General features: G+C 38.5%; 1 protein-coding gene across 8 annotated transcripts in view; it reads left to right on the plus strand.

Annotated features, from left to right (window-relative positions):
* GRIP1 (glutamate receptor interacting protein 1) overlaps window positions 1-21995 on the plus strand; it is a 333638-nt gene that overhangs the window by 277510 nt on the left and 34133 nt on the right. For 6 of the 8 annotated variants that reach the window (XM_071552269.1, XM_071552274.1, XM_071552268.1 and 3 more), the window contains 6 exons: window positions 2232-2379; window positions 3963-4132; window positions 9181-9333; window positions 14535-14721; window positions 16060-16205; window positions 17769-17849. In XM_071552269.1, the coding sequence (XP_071408370.1) occupies window positions 2232-2379; window positions 3963-4132; window positions 9181-9333; window positions 14535-14721; window positions 16060-16205; window positions 17769-17849 (885 nt within the window). Of the gene's footprint in view, window positions 1-2231; window positions 2380-3962; window positions 4133-8305; window positions 8462-9180; window positions 9334-14534; window positions 14722-16059; window positions 16206-17768; window positions 17850-21995 lie in introns of all 8 variants that reach the window. The other 2 variants (XM_071552276.1, XM_071552272.1) reach the window with 2 other exon arrangements.

Genomic DNA, 21995 nt, shown 5'->3' on the forward strand with positions numbered 1-21995 from the left:
CTCTGCTGCATAATACAAGCAGCTCGCTTTTTGGCTTCCCAGTGGTGGAATCCTACAGAGGTTTTTTGTCCTCCACCACCCACCACTTGTTGACCTCGATTTAACTTGCCATGAGGACAGGTAAGGATTAACCGATCCACACATTTAGAAGGACATAAAGAAACACATGTAATGTGATCACTTTTATCAGGTTAAAAATACAGATTTTCAACTTTCACAATTATTTGTGATTATCTTTTGAGGGGGCAGGGGTGGGGGGAGCTTACTCTGCTTGTTTTATCCAAAATTTCTGTATTGAATAGTATATTTGCACATCATAAAAGTATATTCAGAATAAAAACCCTTGTTGCCAGTGATTTAAGCTGTCAAATAAAAAAAGTGTGCTGCTGTCTAGCAGCAGAAGTGTATTAGCATGCAGAAAGCAATGCTGCTTCCTCTGGGAGGTTTTAATCAGGCTTCTTGTACTGATTGAGATGCAGTGCTCTAAAGTGAGAAAAATTATTAACAAAATCAAAAATCTAGAGTGTCTTTCACTCCAGTATTCATCAGTGTATCTTACATAATTACACAGTCAATAAATCAACATAGTGTGTAAGTGCTTCAGTCATGGTGTAAATATCTTAATGACTGAAACATCTTCACACATGAATAATTTATACCTGTATGATTCATTTTTCATATTTGTGCTTTACTTCAACATGAAAAACTAGTCCTTCTCTGTCAGGGAATGTGTGCTCGATTATTGCCTTCTGATTTCTCTTCCTTGTGCTTATTTTCCACTGTTAGACACACTCCATTTCTTCTCTTCTGGTTCCTCTAATGTAGTTATCTTATTTATTCATTCTGTCTGCCTTGGTTTGCCTTCCCACTGCATTTCAACAGGCACCTGGGAAATAACACTAGGGCATAAGCTGATCGTGCATTTCTCAAGAAACTGGAAAAAGGACCAGCATCTTGAAAGATTTACACATTCTCAACAGATCTTTGCATTTAGTTTCTTCTCCACAAGGCAACCATTGCAGAAAGAACTTATGATAGGTCAGTAACAAGTTGAGCTTTGCCATTTTCTGGATCAATGTGAGCTAAAACCTTTGTCAAGATTTTGATGACAAGCATTCTTCTTTTTCCCATATGTTTGTGAATGCGAGACTTTTTTGTAGCTCCAGAAGCCACTGGAATGTTCAAGATGAAAATAGTTGTTTCTCAGTGCAGGAAGGGAATAGGGAATACTTAAATTCTGCTCAGCTGCACATGCCTATTTGGCTGTTTGCAAGTCACTGCATACATCCTGCCTTACTTAGACCATAACCAAGACATCTAAGACAGAAGTTCAATAAACCCCTTTAGTTACTAGAGAAAGACAGGTAGCTGCTGAGGGCAGTTGATCCAGCTTTAAAGCTACTTAGTTCTTGAAGCTCCAGGGAGAAGTGCTACAGGGTGGACTCTCTTCTTGGGTTTCAGAATTTAAAAATTAGTTCAGGTTTTTGGAGCAGCTTATTTTGGCGGTGTCTGTGAAAGTTCAGCCTATAGTCAGTCCTAGTTGGGCATAAAAATTAATCCCTCAGATTTAATGGGCACTTTCAAAAGTAGTGAATTTCTCCTTCAAACCCTCAGGTTTCCAACTTGAAAAGGAAACTCACCAGGAATATAAAAATTTTGTCAAATTGTGGAGGAAAAAGGAGTTCTCTAATAATTAACTGATGCTTTTCTGAACTTCCCTGTTATTCCATCCAAGCACCTTTTTTCCTCTGTTTCTATATGCAGTTTACCTACATTACTGTCAAACAAGGAAGAGCACCTTTACTGAGTGTTAATCACTCTCTCATTCAATTTCTTGTATGATCATATAGCTTGCTTGAATGATAATATTGTTTCATGGTCTCTTCTGTGTCAGTATTACATTTTTAGACTAATTTTTTAGATTTAAGACTGAATGCAGTGTCTTATATCTGTCCTCTTCTCCATACTTGGAAGCCCAGCTGCAGTTCTTTTACATCTTCAATCTCAGTGACTTCTGAAACATCCCACTTGAACGTTGTCTTGGTATCCTTACAGCTGGCTCCAGTATGCTGTGCATACAAACCTCTCCTGTTTGCTGTGGCAGGACATTTGGTAATTTTGTTCCAGCATAAGTCTTTGTTAATATAAAAATGTTAATATTTGAAAATATGAAAATGGCATGAATACCACATTGGTACAATACTGATCTTTTGTTGTCTTAATTTTAACAGATTCAGTAGCAACAGCGTCTGGACCACTGTTGGTTGAAGTTGCCAAAACTCCTGGTGCTGCTCTTGGGGTTGCACTAACTACCTCGATGTGCTGCAACAAACAGGTCATTGTCATAGACAAAATCAAGTCTGCAAGTATTGCGGACAGGTGAGTGTGACAGAGGGCTGACACTGCAGGTTCACACATCCATTTTATTTCTGTTTGGTCTGGTTTTAAAGGAACCATTCCCTTTTTTGATAAAATGACTGAACCAGATGCTCTCAAGGTTGCACGTCTTAAAATTAGCACTTTGTCAGATCGTTGTTCCATACTGATGAGTTTAAGACTTCCAGGACACCACTTACTTTAGCTGATTGATGTATTCAGTGACATAAGCCAGCCCTTGTGTAATATGTGACCAGCTGCTTGCACTGTGAAACACAGGAGTTTAGAGGTCTGCTCTGGCTATTAAATGTAGTATCGTAGCAGAAATTAGTATTTAAAAAATAAATAACCCACTGAAATTCTTAAAGTAAGCACACAATATGGAACAGCTGTCAAGAGAAGTAAATTTTGAGGCTTTGCAACCTTGAAGTGTTCTTTTAGAATATATCACTCATTCTTTTGGCACAGTAAAATGGAAATCCTTGTGTCTAGATTTTTTTTTGATATCTTAGAATACAAGTAAGGTATTAGGAAGACTGGCTTCTGTATTTTTAAGTTATTTTGCTGTAATTTTTCCACTTCATTTAGACCTTTAAATAAAACCATTTAAACCATTAAAAATACAGGTATTTTTCCCCAGTGCTCTGAATCTCTGTAACAGAGCTGCGGGATCCTTTCTGGGGTGTGTGTGTGTGTGTGTGTTTATACATATACAGTATATTTCTGTATACATATCTCTACCTAAAATTTTTTTAAATGTTACATTTCAGCAGCAAATTCCTCCTGCATGTCCCCAGTCACCCTACCTTGTAACTCCTCTTTGCCAATGGTGCTTTTGGTAGCACCCACTTGTAGCAGTGAGTCTACAGCTCCTCTGTGGGCTTTTCCCTACAGTAGAAACTTTGAGAGTGACGGCCATTGATCCAGGGGTGTTCTCCAGTTCAATGGTGCAGGATGCTTTAATTTTCTCCCTCTGTTTTTTCCCATTTCACAGGGGGTAACCAATTAAAGGAGCTGTCCACTTGACTGGTACGTCGGGATGCTGACTGCTGTGTTTGCATTTCTCAACTCATCCAGTAGCCAGTCTTTTGAGTGCAGCAAAATTTAGCAGATAGCCCCCTTCCCACCCTACTCCTCAAGTCACCATGCTAGCCCTGGTTTCATTATTTGTTTGACTACTGCATAATTTCATCATCATTTACAGCTTTTGTACTAATAAATGTTTGAACTATACTCAAAAAATGATGAACTGGGTGCTTGTGTGAGGGATATGTGACCAAGTTACTTAAGTCTCCCTAAAGCTCTTCTCATTTTATCCTGCTGCCATTCACACATATTTTTAGAGTCAGCTACCCCATTCCAGTTCTGTGAGTGATGTCTTGGCATATATTGTATTAACTGAATTGTTTTTAAGGTTTGTACTAATAGATGTAAAATCTGACCAGTGACAGTGCCTACAAAACACAAATGTCTCTTGAAACAAAAGAACACGTTCATAGTTGTCATGACCAGTTTGAAGGCAGAAAAACTCACTTTGCAAGCAAAAAGCATACCTGATCATACCAAGTTTTTCCCCTTTTATGTAGATGTGGTGCACTGCATGTAGGAGACCATATCCTGTCCATTGATGGCACCAGCATGGAGTACTGCACGCTGGCGGAAGCAACACAATTTTTGGCTAATGCAGCGGATAATGTCAAGCTTGAAATCCTTCCTCATCACCAGACACGGCTAGCACTGAAAGGCCCAGAGCATGGTAAGAGGATCTGTAGCACCAAATGCCTCTTCCTGTCTTTTACTTTGCCTGCCCTTTCTGAATGGCCAAGAAAGCTGTTGAGCAGTTATGTCTGTAAATGTTTTTTCAGCTACCCGTGTTATACTTCTCCAGTATCTGAGCAACTCTGTGTTTTCTCAATCTTAATGTAACCTCCAGGATTCCAGTGGCTAGGAAGGGAAATGTTTTGCTACGAAGTGGCTCCACACACTTGTAGATGTACATAAAGCACCTGTGGGCTCTACTGTTGCAGTCCTTGCAGGGGCTACAAGATACTTAAGTAAATGAAACTCTAAATTGCTTCTTAAATTTAGAGAGGGGAAGAAGAATCACAGCCAACTTATTTTCAGCATATTGACTTGATAGTCTGTTATTATCTCTTCATTAATAACACCTGTTCTCCCCTAAAATACTTAACCCGCTCCTTATTTTCTCTTGTTAATGGCATTATTATTTATTGTCATCATCTTTTAAAGTACTTCTGAGACTGCTTCTTGGGTTCATTGTCAGTTCTTATGGAAATGGTTTGTTTGGAAACAGTTCCCTAGATCTGAGGCCTTTCTCACTGGGATATATATTTCATAACAAACATTCTTGAATGGAATGGCTTTCCATTTTAAATCAAATATATATAAAATGCCTTAGTATTTGAAGATGGAGTCTGCCTGTCTTGTCTTCTGACTAATCCTGAGAAAGTGGCTAATTCACAGTATTCATAAATTCAGTCTAAATACTGCATGTTGATGGACATCAAAGAAGTAACAAAGTTTATCAAATACACAGAGAATAGACACCTGTGTTGCAGCATGAACCAGTGGTGTCATTTTCTGAGCCTGTTGTACTGTACTTCTGCCTCCTTTAGACCAAGACAAGATTTCTGAGGCCTAGAAATGTCAGTGTCGGTAAATGTTCTTGGACATGTCTCGAAGATCCAGGCTGTCCCTTGATAAGTGGTGCTCTAGTCAGTTTCTCAGAATGGTGAATACTGAACTAGCTACTGAGGAGACACTGGTTTCTCCTAGACAAGGATGAACAAAAGTAACCCTTGTGATTCCATGTTTGTCCATTATTCAGCTCTTTCCCTTTTCTCTTTAAGACTGTTAAAGGGACAAAGGAGCAGAGTGTGCTACTGCCCAGGCAAAATGAGATGGAGATGGTATATTTTCATTCTTTTCAATTATGACAGTACATTGCAAACAGATCTTTCATTTTTTTGAAGCAAAGATGTCACAAAATTAATTTCTGCCTGGTTAAAGAACCCCTGAAGAGTGTTTCTTCTGGGAAGATAAGTACCAGGGCCAAAGATTTGTATAGATGACTATTACTTGAAGCAGTTGGTTTGTTAACCAACATTTAAAAGAGATTGATGCTTTTAATGTGCACTTGACCCAGTGCAGGTGCTTAGAAAAAACAGAACTCTTGCTATGCCAGAGTTAAGAACTGGCTGATACAAAATGTCAAGGTGATCTGCAAAAGATATATAAGAGCATCTTATCCCTAAGGTAATAAAGTTGCTTTTTTAAGTAAGGCAGTATAACTAGGATGTTTACAGCCCATCCCAGCCCCTCACCAGGTGGTGCTACTGCAATATAATGACCTATTCAAGATACAACATGCTTTATAGAAGCAAGTACTCTCTTGAAAGCAACCTTCATCAGGTGTGGTATGGCCTAGAGGTTGCAGAGACTGAAAATCTCCCTCTATGTGTCTGGGATAAGTTGAGTCATTAAGGCTGTATCTTTTGAGCTCAGTTATTGGTCTTGTGGGAACATGTTAAGAATTTAAAATGGACAGGAAAGTCAGTATATAAAATAAATTGAAATTGTAGTCCTAAAATAAAGTGAACAGCACTATAAAAGATTGGATTTTTTTCATGTTTTTTTTTCCTTTATACTGAGCTGCTGACATTCATTTCTCTTGCTGCCCCATTAGTTTTATATTTGCTGTACACAACCCAGGGCTGGAGTAGCTCAAATTACCACTAAATTACTATGGTTACACACAATAGGATTTTCTTTTACAGAACTTTTGTTGAATTGGGATTATTCTTCTGCAAGCTGAGCAAACTGAATTTCTGTACCTTCCCACTTTGTAGGACATTTTTATCTCTACTCTCAGCATGAAAATAAAACATTAAAAAAAGTCTCAAAGACTACCAGATAATTTCCTGCTGGAAGCGGTTTTTTAATTAAACAAGGCTTACAGCAGCTTGAAAATAATGAAGATCCACCTGGTCACAGTGTTCTTATCAGATTTTCATTTTTGCAGCATAGTTAAAGTGCAGAAATCTCTCCATCTGGGCCTGTAATCAAAGAGATGGGTTCATCAGAGGAGACAAGATAAGTGTGTAAGGTACATGTGGCCATATGAGGCTGCTGCTGCTTCTGGGACTTCTCTGGTGTACACGAGATCTTCCAAAGCCCCCCAGTGAGGGTGGTGCCCATGGGCCAGCCTGGTGCTGGTGTTGCAGCCCTCGCTCACCTCTGATGTCTCCTGGGGGGCAAAAAAAATCATTCTATAGACTGAAACACATGCCAGGGCACAGCAGGGTGCTCTGAGGGGGATGCAGTTCTGGGGCAGCCTGACCAAGGGCACAGGGCAGACCCCACACTGCCAGGGCAGGTGCTCCCCTGTGCTCTCCTTGCCCCAGTGTGCACTTCCCGGCAGCCACAGGCATTGGTCTTCAGTCAGAGCAGGGTTAGTGGAGTCAGGCAATTAGCAGATCAGTACTTGTGTCAAATGAAGTGAAACAGAAGGATGCTTTCCTTCTGGCCCGGCACAGGACTTGCTGTGGTGCCTATCCCTTTCCCCTCATACTTCGTCTCATGGAGTAAGATGTGAACACAAGGTCTGAGTCCAACTCAAACACTCAAGGTTTTGGGCTACTGTTGAAATCCAGCATGGGGACATGCGTGTGCGCAGCCGGCAGAGGGACACAGGTACTGCAGCTCGTGGACCAAAGACGGCCACATCTCTTTCACAGAAACTGGAAAGGGGCAGCTTTAGATCAGATGTTGGAAGGAAGTTCTTTACTGTAAGGGTGGTGAGGCACTGGAACAGGTTTCTCAGGGAAGCTGTGGATGTTCCATCCCTGGAAGTGTTTAAGGGCAGGTTGGATGGGACTCTGAACAACCTGGTCTAGTAGAAGGTGTCCCTTCCCATGGCAGCAGGGTTGGAAAACAGATAATATTTTAGGTCCCTTCTGATACAAATCACTGTAATTTTGTAGTATGGGTGAATCCCTTGGTGTTTTAATACAATAATTCATTGAATAGTTCCCAGTTTTAACTGTTCCTGTGTGGTTCAGCAAGGATATGGACATGCTGAATTTAATGATGAATATGCTGTATTTAATCAAAGGGGACTTCAGTCACATTCCTTCAAGATTTGTCATGTCAACTGAAATGCTTCCCATTTTCTTGGTAAATACTGGTCTTCACTTTTGGCATATCCCAGATTCCACATATATATAGTCAGCAATCAAATATGGTTTCAAATTTCATCCAGTGAAGGATCATTTCAAAGTTTTGGAGATCAAGTTTAAAGAAACCCACCAAACCAAAACCATTAAATTGCACTTCCAACTAATCAATAAGACCTCTTTTCTTCATGAACCAAATTTCAGGCTAGAGTTTTCCATCTGCTGACCTCAGAAAGTCATTTACTGCACAGAATGGCATAATATCAAAAATAGATGGTGGCAAAATTAAAATGGCAAGTAAGCATCTTCATTCTAAGCAGTGATATGTATAGTATCTGCTTGGCTTTTTTAAAGTAGATGAATGCAAGCAGAGACTTACTAACCTTCAGTTAGTGATCATATGAAGCAACTTAGTATTTTCTAAGAAACTTTGCCATTTTAGCTCCTAAGCCAGAGTGAGATTAGAAATGGATTCAGTAGTCATCCTTTTAAAAACAAATAAAAAAGAAAAGTTAAAAAACAGAAGCATTTTTTCTGAGAAAAAGTTAGCATCCCCTGATAAGAAGAGAAGATTTGGTCGTTTATGGTTTTGTTTAATCTCATTTTATTTCATTTTATTTTTAATTTATTATTTTTCTTTTACTTCTGGTATTTTGTTTGTGCAGTTCAGTTACTTTTACCTCTTCTCTGGTCCTTTTGTTTTCTGATTTTCCATCATCCCTTCATGCGGGCAGTGGAGGTTCAAAGAAGCAACAGGCAACTTACCTGGGATTCGTGTGCCAACAGCCGCAGCAGCCTCCTCATCTATCAGCATTATAACACCTACCACCCTGACCATTGCAGGATGCCAGCCTTGAAATTCCAGAAAGCGCCTCCTCAAAAAAGCCTTCGTAATGTTCCACACTTTTTCCTGCTGACATACTCTCTTCTCTTTCTCTTCCTCCTTCTCCCTCCCCTCTTCTTTCATTCATACTTTTCCCATTTCAGGCTCTAAAACCTTTTCAGTTTTATGGATGCTACACCTTTTCATAACCATGCCAAGGTTAGGTTACTTCTGACATTTTATACCTTTTCCTTTCTATAACAAAGCAGACGTTGAAGACAGGAAAAGGCTTGAAAATTCTTAATGAATCAGCTCTTCTGCTATATATGAGTAGACCATTAGATTTGAGTAGTGCATATAAAGCATGACTTCTGAATGCAAAGCATTGCTTACAAATTTTTTGTCAAAAATCACCTATTACAAAAAGGCATTTCTGAAATCAGTGTATCCAGACATACTGACTTGCATTAGTTTGTGGATATATGTTGAAAATTTTAATTTAAAATGCTTCACTTAAAATAAGTTGTATACCAGGAATGTACTTTCTGTATCTACATTATTTTTGTTAGCTTTCAGCAGGAATTTTCATGAAATGCCAGCTATATTTTTTGCTAGGGTCACCTGTGTGGTTTAATATCTTTGTTACTGGAAATACACAAACCATTCCTGTGTGTCATACACAGCATATACACACAATGTTTGATTCATTGATGAGTTACAGACATGTGCTACACTCTTCCCTGAAGACTGAGTGCTGTATGCCAAGTGTTTGATTTCTTACTGCAGCTCTGGTGTCTTCATCCTTCTCTCCTACCTCCATGAGTGCATACAGCCTGAGTTCCCTGAACATGGGGACCTTACCTCGCAGCCTCTACTCCACCAGCCCACGTGGGACAATGATGAGGCGGAGGATGAAAAAGAAGGACTTCAAAAGCTCCTGTAGGTGGTAACAGCATTTGCTTAAAATGTGCAGTAATGGGTGGAGGAGGGGGAAGATGCAGAAAAAAGGTACATGGTTCTTTAATTAATATATTTGTATTCTAGACAGAAGAGAGAACAATTGGAGTTTCTGTTAGATATAGGCAAACATCAACATAAAAATATTTGTGCAATGCTAAAATGAAATGAATAGATATTGTGCAGCAATAACTATCTCATCTGAAATATATGAAGGAATGTTTTCTTCAGACAGTTCTGGAAGAGTTTGTTGAACCATTACCGAAGTGATTTTCAAATTCCTTTTCAATTCTTCCAGTTTCTATTAGGAAATAGAATTCATAGCTGAATAGGCAAAAACATATCACTGGTAAGCTCAATTAGCTATCACATTGTGGAAGGCAAAGAGCTTGCCACATCCCCTCCTAGGTAGTTCTAATGTTTACATCTACACCATAACCTGTGCAGTTATTTTTTTGTGGAAGAGCAACAAGTAACAGTGAAGACTAAATGGCCTTATTTGACTGATCTCTGGGATTCAAAGCATGGATTTTCTATGAGTCAGTAATTTCCCAAGGCACAGGGCAGATATATTTCAGGGTGTTCTACTTTGCTTATTGCTAAGTATTCACAGGATCAGAGAGAGTATGGCTGTGTCAGCATATTGTTTCCCAGACTCTATGTACCTGCCACCTCTCCTTTTAAGTTGTCCGTTTTTGTGTGATCTTCAGCAGTTTAGTTCCTCCAGAGCAAGAAGGTGAGAACTGCCCTGTAAATTATCTGCTCTGGATAGCAGTGCTCAGAGATCCACTCTGGAAGAACTGAGTTGCTGCATGTTACAGTTCTGTTGCCCTGTTTTAAAGATTTCCCCTGTCATAGCAAAATCAGAGCAAATCAGCAGCCTCTAACTAAGGCCGGTCACTATGGAATTGTGAGGACACTTTAGAGAGGAACTGAGGTTTTGCTTTCTTGCAGTTTTTGTTGCTTGCTTGTTCCTATTTCTTTTGTAAAGCAAATATTTTTGCATAACCTTTGCCTGTAAATGCATTTTTTATTTTTAATCCAATCAGCCATTTTTCACAGCTCATCTATTGACATATTAGCTTCTAATGCATTCTTTTGGGTCATTGGGGAGATACTGTGTCCATCTTGCTACAATATCAGTAGCAGGATGCAGGTCTTACATGTTGTCATGTGCACATGAGAAACAGTAGTAGTGTTACACTAGTAGTAGTTTATTTGAATATCAGTTTGAAAATTGATGCAAAAAGTAGTTCTTCAGTTGTGCTATATTTTAACTGTTCAACAAAGATGAAATCCTGAAAGCTAGTGCTATTATAGATCATGGAGACAGCTGTTACTTGTTAAGTTTTTCAGATATTTTTCCTTCAAGGAAGCCTTGCCCAGTGGTGTGTTATCTTGCAAAGGCAGTGACGTGGTGCATAAGTGGGACAGTCACATCAGCACTGCAACCCACCTGAAAGACTCTTCATGTCAGAAGGTCTCAGAAGGTTCTGGAGAAGACAGGCTGTTATGATTAAACAAATCTCTAGCTAGGAGAACTTAGAATGAGGTTGCTGTGAGATTTATTTTTTGCATTTGCATTGTGAGTTCTGGATATAGAGCATTACAAAATATGTGGAACTGCTCCCATCACTGAGTCTGTGCTTCGCTACAAGAAGTGACTACATCCTCCTTTGGAGGAATTGGCTGGCCAGCCAGGCTTGCTTGCTCTTTCTGAGAGCTTGCTTATCAGCCCAGGCAGTATTCCTTACGCTGTTTTTAAACTTATACCTGTACTTGTGACAGCAGTAACAGTCAGCTTAAGAGACCCACACTACTCTGACTGTGCTACAAGTTACCATGAGAGACAACGTCTGGTCCTGTACCTTTCCACTATCCATCAACAAAACTTGAAAAAACACTCTCCCTTTGCGGGAGACTCATGAGAACCTGGCACATTGACTGCTGGGCTTTTCATAGAAAAGGAATAGCACACTCTCTTAATTTTAGTGAGATTTTTTTTCTTTAATCCAATTGGATCATTTGAGGATGGTATTAATGTAGATTTTAATAAATCTTTAAGGATGTCACTTGGGAAGAATAGTATATAGGGTGCTATACAGTTTACATTGCCAATTATTTAATAAAACTTGCAAAACATAATGTGATGATGAAGTGTGATGGCACAGGGGGTACAAGACTTTTATGACCATGATTTTACAATTGTTGCATTAGTTATGCAGATCTTTCCAAACATGTGGCTGTAAAAACTTAGGGCATGCCCTGCCGGCACATGCTTTATTTATGCCACTTGTTTTCAGTTTTATTCTTCAACTGAGTTTTTAAATTTATTTTAAAGTATGATATTCATTGTGGAAACACTTAGATTATTATTTGATTAAAGTTTATATCCTGAAGTATTCTGTAAAGGGTCCATATTAGTAGTTGAAAGCAAGACATAATTTATATCAATCTACATTATTAGGGTTGCATATCTGGTAGAAATTGAAGAGGGTGTTAGACTTGCATGAGTTTTGTTTTCTCAGCAGCTACGAGGAGAATAGTGAATATTTTGCAATTTCTTAAAGGTCATAGTAGGAGACTGGAAGCATAATAACCCATATATGTGCCTTTAAATACATCTTGCTCTGCTTGTCATATAACTGCAGGAATAAAAATAACAAGTACATAATCTTCAAATTTGAGATAATTATTTGCATAACTGTGGGGCATATAGCAAACCAGCCCCCAAGACTTGGTAACAAACAACTATACAAGTATGCTGAAATGAACCCCTGACAGTAGCAACCAGGGTTCAATGGAAGTACATATACATCCATGTACCCTTTTTAAGTCAGTGAGGCTGCTTCCTGGCCTAAAAATTCTAATCCATCAAGCAGCCAAAAAATGGCAGTGTTCCTTGCTGCAGTTATGGTTGAGTTTCAAACCCCAGCATTCTCTGTCATGGTTTTGGGTACCTGTGACATTTTATAAAGGCTTAGCAGATAGCTCTTGTTACATGATTTGGAAAGGATATTTCCATCTCTGCTTTTTGGGGTCACGTTTCTCTTTAATTTTGTTTGAAAGTGGCAGGATTTCCTAATTGTCACTTTTCAGTGTCAACATCATCAAAGTATTTATCAGAATGACTTTTAAATCCCATAGATAGTGACTTAATTTTCCAATGTGAATGAAAACTTTAGCTGTCCTAAAAGTTGAAGTAAATTTTATGAGACATTTAGATTCCTGGTAGGGCATTATAAAAAGAGTAAGAAAGTTACAGAGTCAGCCAGATACCTGGTGCATGGGGGAATAGACATTTAAGTGATGGGAAACAAAAGTGAAGTCAACAAGTAATTGTTACATGACCTTTAAAATAGAGAAAATGGAACTTTTCTGAGATTAGATGCCCTAAATTTAGAAGTTTCTAGAAGATGCATTAGGGAATCTGGTATTATATTAACTCTGAATTTATTTGGTTTAGTCATATTTTAGCCTCTGCAGCACTGAGGGCTGGAGACAACTATTTCTCACATGCAGTAAATGCTAAAGCTGGTGGCAGTTTGTGTATAAGCATGTCTTACTGAGTGCAAATAAAAGAAACAATAAGAAAGAAGCTATTCAGTAACTGAAATAATGCACAATTCTTACAAAGGAAAATTAAAATATTATGTGCGGGAGAATTCACAGTAATGTTGCTGACCAGGCTCTAATGAGATCGCACACACCAATATGATGTTCAAGCAAATCCTAAGTTTATTCAAAAACACAGGTATATATCACCTGAATTGACCCCGCCCTAGGTGCGGTGGTCTGGCTCCAGTTGGTTGAGGCTGGAAACATGTCCTTTTAAGGTGAAAATGAAACTTGTAAGGTGGTCATTTAGACCCACCAAAATCAGGGCTGCAACACAGTAATTTGGTAAAGACGATTTCAGAGTGAAAAGGAGGTTTGCTGCAGGAAAACAGAAATCCATGAGATTTTTGGCAAGTGAAACTTTAACAAAGAACTGTCATTGCCAACTGTGCCACATCAATAAGATTTTATACTAACTGTTTCAGAGCAAAAGTCTAATGCTTGCAGCCCCCCAAATACTTATATAACCTCTGACATCTTTGTACAGTTGTGCTAATAGTATCTATAATGTCAAATCAATTCTTCCCACATCTGAGAGGAAAAAAAATCCATATGTAAACTATCCTTCAGATAAACCATGAACTAATCTAATTCTTGGTAGCTATTGCAGCAGGAATGGGTCTTGAAGGAAATTAAAGGTAATGACGTAGGTTATTAACACAAAATCATTCCAAATCCTTGGCATTGGAGGATTATCATTACTGAACAGGAATTGAAACACTCTAGCTTTCTGTGTAGGACATAATGACAGGCAGTAGTTTGTCACTGGGGGAATTCAGATAATGATACAATAGACATTTAGGCAGAGATCTGGAAAGCAAAGGTGCAGTCTCCTCCTTTTATAGGTAATCACATTGAAGCTCAATGTGTTTTGTCTTTATTTATTCTATACTGCAGCCTTTCAGAAAAAGAGTGAGAATAGGAGGAGGGAGTAAATCAGGAGAAGAGAATTTGCTGCCTGTGTTTCTCACAGGAGGGTCCCTCAGTGACTTTGAGAGACCCCAAAGAGCTTTTTTTCCTCATCATCTCTTGAGATATACGGGTTGGTCACCTTTGTTACTATATCAAGTTAACCTGATAAATTGCTGACTGGTAGTAAACATGTACATGAAGAAGGCATCCTTACTTCTTGCAAACAAGGCTGGTGCATGTGCTTTATTGCTAATAAAAATGCATTGCTGTGAGATGTTAAGAAATGCTCATGGGAATTGGCCTGAATAGCAACAGGGCTGGTGCCTCCAGTTCCCTTAGCTCCTGCAAAAATTCTGCTCATCCATGCCTCAAACCTAATGCAAACAAAATTCAAGGATGTTTGAGATCTTTGGGGTAGGGATATCAAACACATTTATTTTACTCAGTACAAGTACTATCTTTTTGCATTCTAATATACAACCAGATATTTTCTGTGGTTTTATATGTCATAACTGTTTATATAATTTATAAACTGTAGCCTAAATTGACTTTAAAAGAGATGTTTCATTGACTCATTGATCAATTTTCTCAAAAAGCAATGAAATTTCTGCTGTGTATGAATGTCTTTCTTCCTGGTGTGTTCTGTTTTATAGTGTCTTTAGCCTCTAGCACTGTTGGTTTGGCTGGGCAGGTCGTCCACACAGAAACCACAGAAGTAGTGCTGACAGCTGACCCCATAGTGGGATTTGGGATACAGCTCCAGGGTAGCGTGTTTGCTACCGAGACCTTGTCTTCTCCACCTCTCATTTCCTATATTGAGTCTGACAGCCCGGCGGAAAGGTGAGGTTCTTTCAATTGACTGCTAAGAATGTTTTGGTGAGTGTTCCTCAGGGTGCTCTAGGCTTGTTGCTTTCAGTATGTGATGAATTGAAGGGCCTTGCTGAATGGAACTGGGGCAAAGTAATAAACTTTCTGTTCTGAGAATGGTATTTCATATGCTTGATCAGCTATAATAAGAATGACAAGCACCAGTTCTTACCATCCAGAGTTCTCCAGCAGGAGACTGGAAGCTGAATTCATGCAAAAGGAAAAAAAAATCGCAAACATCTCTGAAGTCAAAATAGTGATAATTGCGCCATGGGGGGAGGCTGTACCCAGTTCTGTTCAGTTTTGGTAAAGAATCAAATGTTAGAGGATGCCAGAGTTTGGACTTACTAATTATTTCATTGCAGCATTTCAATTGCAGTTTTACCCTTACGTATGTATTTAATCAAGAACAATAGTAGCTGCACAAGCAAGTACTTGCTGCCATTTCACCTGCAGCCCAGGGTCAGAGTCAGAGGTGATGTCAGTGGGGGGATGGAAGCATGAAGACCCCTCTTCCTGGGTCCCAGCACCTAGAGAGCACAGCCCATGCTGAGAGTGCTCAGTAGAATCTTGGTGCAAAGGGTCAGCTTCTGTTCCACTCTCTGCCTGGGTAGACTGTTGAGCTGCTATGCCACAGTTTTCCTGCAAGGTTACGTTGAATGTGTTTGATCTGATGACTTGTATCGGGAACTGTGTGGCCAGCAGGGCAGGGATCATCCCCCTGTATTCAGCACTGGTGAGGCCGCACCTTGACTCCTGACTTCAGTTTTGGGCCCCTTAATACAAGAAAGACATTAAGGTGCCAGAGTGTGTCCACAGAAGGGCAACAGAGGGTGGTGAAGGGTGTGGAGCATAAGACTCATGAGGAGTGTTTGAACAAGATGTTGTTTAGCCTGGTGAAAAGAAGGCTCAAGGGGGGACCTTATAGCTCCCTACAACTAATTAAAAGGAGATGGGTATCAACCTCTTCTCCCCAGGCAACAAGTTGACAGAATGAGAGAAAACAGCTTCAAGTTGCAACAGAGGAGGTTTAGATAAGATATTAGGGAAAATTTCTTCATTGAAAAGGGTGGTCAAGCACTGGGAAAGGCTGCCTAGGGAAGTTGTTGAGTCACCATCCCTGGGGATATTTAAAAGACATGTCGATGTGGCAATTCCATTCAGAAGAGGTGGTTTTGGCAGTGCTGGGTTAATATCTGGACTTGATGACCTTAAATATCTTTTCCAACTACACAGTTCTGTGATTCTGTGGTATTGGTGGTTCTGGTGACATATATGTCTGATGATTGTTTTATATCATTGTGTACCAAGGTGTGGGGTGCTGCAAATAGGAGACAGAATAGTGTCAATAAATGGTATCCCAACAGAAGACAGCACATTTGATGAGGCCAATCAACTGCTCAGAGACTCTTCTATCACCAACAAGGTCACTTTGGAAATAGAATTTGATGTTGCAGGTATGAATGTCCTGTTATTCTGTCTTGAAAGAAAAATGAAGGAATAAATCCCAAGTACATTGTGAGTATTAGGCACCCAAGGTGGAGACTTTCTTCTCACATCTACACAATTCAGGTTTCAGGTGACTTATTTGAACTTGTATCTTTTTGTACAGCTTTCTCACTTCACATAGCCCTGCAATGTACTGAGAATGCAGATAGAAATGACAATAGATCTGGTGACCGTCCCTTCTCTGAGATATCTCAGGACGTTTTTCTGCCCTGAGACAGAAATGTTCTGCCGTGTGGAGACAAATCATCTACAGGCCAAATAATGAAATGCTTTGCTAGACAGAAGAATATCGTAAAAGGGTGGATATACAGAAAATTCTGAGGAATTTCACCTGCAGTATCTCAAACCAACAATCTAAATAAAATAACAGAAACTGAATTAATAAAGGCCAGAAGAATCATTGTTAATGATGCTGATGAGTCTTTATTATTACTAATGGCTTTCCTTTATCCTGTAATATATTTAAGCATACAGAATACATCTATAAAATCATAAATTGTGTATATCAAACAAGCACTCATCATGTGTGCACTACCAAATGATGTGAATACCAAAAATTATTGAGACTTTTCTTAAATCCGATAGTAGCTCCTTTTTAGTCATGACAATGTCAGATGTGCTGTATTTTGCATAGTGTAATTATTGTTATTGGTATAATAAAACATTATGTCAAAAGTGGGCTAAAGTTTCCTAAAGTAATTCTGTATATTCTGTAATTGTACACACATCCATCTAGTTAATAATGTTTAAAAAAAGTTAAATATATTCATCTACATAGGAAACAAAATACTGAAAATTAAAACCTAATAATGAGAAAATCATTTAAATACACTTGAAGTCACATGTATTTCAGTCTCTGGACTCCATGACAGCAGAGTTATACTCATGGTTAGAGTCCTCTGCCATATATATGATTGAATGTTTCCATAGCTGTGATTTTTAGTTGCTCCTTTTCAGGTCAAGTGCCAAACCTTTGGCTGCAGTGATGCCAAAAGTCAGGACTCTGTGTTCAAGCGTGGTTTTCGCTCAGTCAGCTCTAGGCACTTCTCCTTTAGTGTTGTTTTGATTCCTTCTCTTCCCAATAGATGTAAAATCCATGGCAGTTCCCTTAGTAGACAGTTAAAAAAGTGTTAGTCCTGCAGAAACAAAGGCCTGAGATCCTTACTACTCAATCTCCCGTCCTTTTAATTAAAAATTATCTGCCAGCAGTAAAATTTTCACATGTGCTCACAGAACTTGCATATGAGCTAAAAACCTGCAGTCTCAGCTGGCTGCTGGCCCGTGCAATCTCCACAAATTCAGTTAAACCTTAAAAAAAATTGAGTTACCATGAAATTACCAGTACAGTTATAAATCACACTTCGTATGTCCTACCTCTTTCACTTCAGCACCCGTGTTTCATCCATGCCTTGTGATTCTGATGTGATTTCATCAATTTACACGTATAGTTCCACACACTTGGAATTGCTGTGCCTTATAGATGATCTAACATTTTAAATATATTTTTATAGAATCAGTTATACCAAGCAGTGGAACATTTCACGTGAAACTACCAAAGAAGCATAATGTGGAACTTGGCATCACCATAAGTTGTAAGTAAAAGTGCTTGTTTTTCAGACCATGTTTATGAGATAATCTGCAGAGAGTAGGTCCTGTGGCTACAGACTCTTGTTTCTTTTGTTATAAACTTATTTTTCCACTCTCTAGCTTCTGTTTGTTTTTCTGCTCATTCTCTTATGAATGCCATTCCATAATATATTTATACTTCCCTTCAAGTAGTTAACAAAGCTAAAAGTTTGCCAGGTCTAGTGCTTAACCTATTCCTTCATGCATAGTACATGTTTAACTCCCATTAAAATTATTTATTAAAAAGAAAAGAAACAAACAAAAAAACAGTCAACAGAATTAGATCCATGCAAAATTTATTTCCACAACTGTGAAGTTTAAAGCAGAATCTGTCGTGGTCTTTCACAGGCTTTTGAACAGAAATTCCACTGAACTCAAGGATTCTCACAGGCATGAGGATTCACATACATGGGATTATTTCTGCTTCAGAACCAAGAGTCTCAGTTTTTAGAACTAATGGCAGTCCTGAATGTGCAGGTCACTTAGCAAAATCCCCTTTCACTAGGGGTTCTAGAGACTGCTAAAGAAGGTAGCAAGGGTCTGCATTAGTCTGTTTCTCAAAAAATATTTGTCACTGTTGTTTGAAATCAAAGTGTTTCTATATTTATTTTGGGAGCAGACAGTAAATGGTGTGTTAGGACTGGATTTTGACCATGTGAACTCCAGTATACTGAGTTCAGCCCTTGATAGAAGGAAAAACAATCCATATCAAACTTAATGGGCTTGTGCTTGACACTGCAGAATCTGATGTCATCAGAATTAACGTTCCTTTATGATTGTGGCCTTTCTTAGACTATTAGTCTTCCTTTAGAATTATTCTTGTGTCTTGGGGGAAGATTGTGCTTTGACTTGTATTCTCAAAGCTTTTATCAGCAGAATGGAATATGGTTAATCAGAAGTACAACAGAGTACTCAGTGCTAAGGATTACATCTGAGGAACAAATGAGAGGCACTGCAGGCCTGTTTGCTTGTGTTGCACACTGGAATGAGTAATTCTTAGACTCTGTAAGATGTGATGTGATGCATGAAGCAAAGTCATAGGTCTACATGTATTTATTTGTGCAAATGAAATTATTGGGAAATGAAAAAGCCTGGAGTGAGGCTGTTCTATTTAGTGTTATTCTTAGGATCTGTAATGGTTTGTAAAATTATTGAAAAAAATAGGGTCTTCCTAGTAATATGATTTGTGTTGCTGTTTAAAATTCAGACTTAGTGTATGTTTTGCATCTGTAGGAACAAACTTTTAATGGAAACCTAGTGATTTTGGAATTTAGTATTTATCACTCCTCTTCCTAACTGTGCCTATTTACTTACTTGTAACTCAATGCCAAAAATTAATGCTTTATAAAATTAGTGCTTTATATAATCAGAGTGACATATGATTGATCTTACATGTATACTGTAGTATCTTTAATATTTAAATTAAATTTTCTGGTGTATATATAATCATCTTAATAATAGTATTTAATGCATATGAAATGTATCTAGGAGTAATTATTTACTTGGTTTTAAAGCGTTTATTCTAATAACTGAAAGTTTGTGCATTTGCTTGGTAGAAGTCTTGAATTGCTGCATTTCATGCTTGCTTTTCAGTGCTTTGCTCTGTTCTACCTAATTAACACCTAAATGAAGCAGTCTGACTGGATGAATATAAGCATTTTATATTCATTTTATCAAATTTCTGTCAGGGTACTTTAGCACATTAGCATGCCATTTATTACTAGTATTGGCAGAAAAATACATTATTTCTTTTAAAAAAATACTAAGGGAAACTTGGCAGAGGTGGTATGCTATGCCCAGTCCTAAACAGGAGTAATGGACCTGATCAGATCACTTTTGTGCTATAGACCTGTTCCATTCTCTCTCTTCTCAAGTTAGTGAAGTTAAGGGTAAATGAGAAAGTGGTAATAAAAGGTTATATGGGTGATCCCGTGGTGTAATGGTGAGCACTCCAGACTCTGATCACAAGGTCATGAGTTCGAGTCTCAGTGGAGACTGTACCAAGCAGTTCAAGGCCTCCCTGCCATCTGATCCCATCAGATCTCGGATGCTCGGCAGGGTCAGCCCTGGTTAGTACCGGGTGCTGTGACAGTCCCGAGGACCTCACTGTCATTGTCCAAGCTCGCTCGGCCATGGCAGATGGACCTTGGGACTTAAACGGTGGGGCCAGTTCTGCACATGCTGTGCCTCACCTAAAAAATCCACTGCGCAGGCTCGATGGGCACACCCCCACCTGGGGAGAGCCCTTCCCAAATCTTCATTTGCGAAGTCTGGCCATACATACAATAAAAGGTTACAGAGAAACACCAGTCTTACTTTCCATATCCCCAGTTTAGTTAGGGATTTTTATGGGCAGGTCATGAAATCACCTGACCTGAGAGAAAAGACAGACATTTTTTGTCAGGAGGTAAATGTAACCTCACCTTGGGTTGGCACCTGAATATATACATCTATTTTAAGTCCGGGACTTCTTCTAAATCAGCTGTTAGGAGTCAGACATCTTGGAAGAAGAATTTATTTCCCTTTTTTTTGTGTTGTTTTCCTTTATAATGAACACCAAATGTGCCTGCAGGGAGTTACAGCCAGGTACTCGAAGGCATATCTGAGGTGACCCACATCACTAAAGACAATTAAGCTAATTCATGGCCTTTGAAAAACAAGGCATGTAACAGGGGAAGAGCCTTCTCTTAGTTTCAGATTTAGTAATGCAAGAGAAAAATAATACAAAAAAATGTGAAATCCCCATAGACAGCAAAACCTCCCAGAAATCAAGACAGAAGAAAGTTTCAAGAGCACCATTGTTAATGTTAATTCAGTGCTCTGAATTTTGGATAGTGCATGTGAGTTACCTCACAGTAGGCTTTGACCACTGCTCCCTTCATACACACACTGGATTCCTATCATCCTTCATCTCTGCAATATCTAATTTTTCTGTTTATAGATACTTACACTCGATGAAGACCCAATGTCACAGTTTGCAAATACAAGGGACTATATATTACATGCTTCAGATATCATCACCCAGCTGCCTATTCAGAACAATTAGAATGTCTCAGTTTTTAAAATTAAGTAATCCAAATAAAGCATGACATAAATAATAAAGATTATATATTAATGATATATATTAATATACATATATATATAAATAATAGACAATATATAAAGCAGTGTCCCTACTTTCATAACAGAACTATTCCCTAGAAGAAGGATGGCTTTCAAGTAGATCTAGTACTGTTCAAATCTGTTTCAATTTATTTCCCAGTGATATTGGGTTTAGACCATTTAATGGAATATAGATTTTTTTAAGATATATTTTTGAGGCAACTGGCTACTTTGTCATAGACTTAATTTTTTCTTTAAAATACATTGAATGTTATCCAATAAAATGATTTACTGGTAGATTCTGGTAGCTGTAGTTTACAGGATTGGTGTTTTTTCCCTTTTCTTTCTTTCTTAAGTAAGATTCTGATATCCTTACTGGTAATGAACTGCAGCACTATGCTTCATAAATAGTCTCTCTGAAGCTAATGGGACTACTCAAGAAATAAGAAGCTACAAAACTTGGAAGAATATCAGAATCTCACCAAAACAATTGTCAGTTTTTCCAAGGCTTTTTGACTAGCAGATATACTAGTCTGCTACATTGTTTTTGTATTTAATTGGAATCAAGCTTTGTAAATACCTACAATTATTTAGCATTGACTACGAGAATTTACTTTCCAAAGCATGTTTCTGTATATTTTGGGATTTCACCTGGCAAACTCTACTTCATTTTGCAATGTTACAAGTAATGATTTTCAAGACAGAGAAAAAAAATCAGCAGATTTCTCAGCTGCTGTACAAGAACAAATCCTTAAAGAACAAAAGAGCTGCATCAGTCCAATTTCAAAAAGCTCTTTCACCTATTTAATAATCACACTTTTTAAAAATGTCTAATAACTGTTAACCAGCATTGTAGATAAATTGATTGACTTTGTATAAAAAATGTATTTCCATTACATGCACATTTTCCTCTGCTTGTTCAGTTCGTTCAGTTTGATCAAATTCCAAAGCTTGAAGCCAGGCTGACATTAGTAAGTGAGTTTTGCCTGGGTGGTAGGTGAGATGTCCAT

The sequence above is a fragment of the Pithys albifrons genome, chromosome 3 (assembly GCF_047495875.1).
Source record: "Pithys albifrons albifrons isolate INPA30051 chromosome 3, PitAlb_v1, whole genome shotgun sequence".
NCBI lineage: Eukaryota > Metazoa > Chordata > Aves > Passeriformes > Thamnophilidae > Pithys > Pithys albifrons.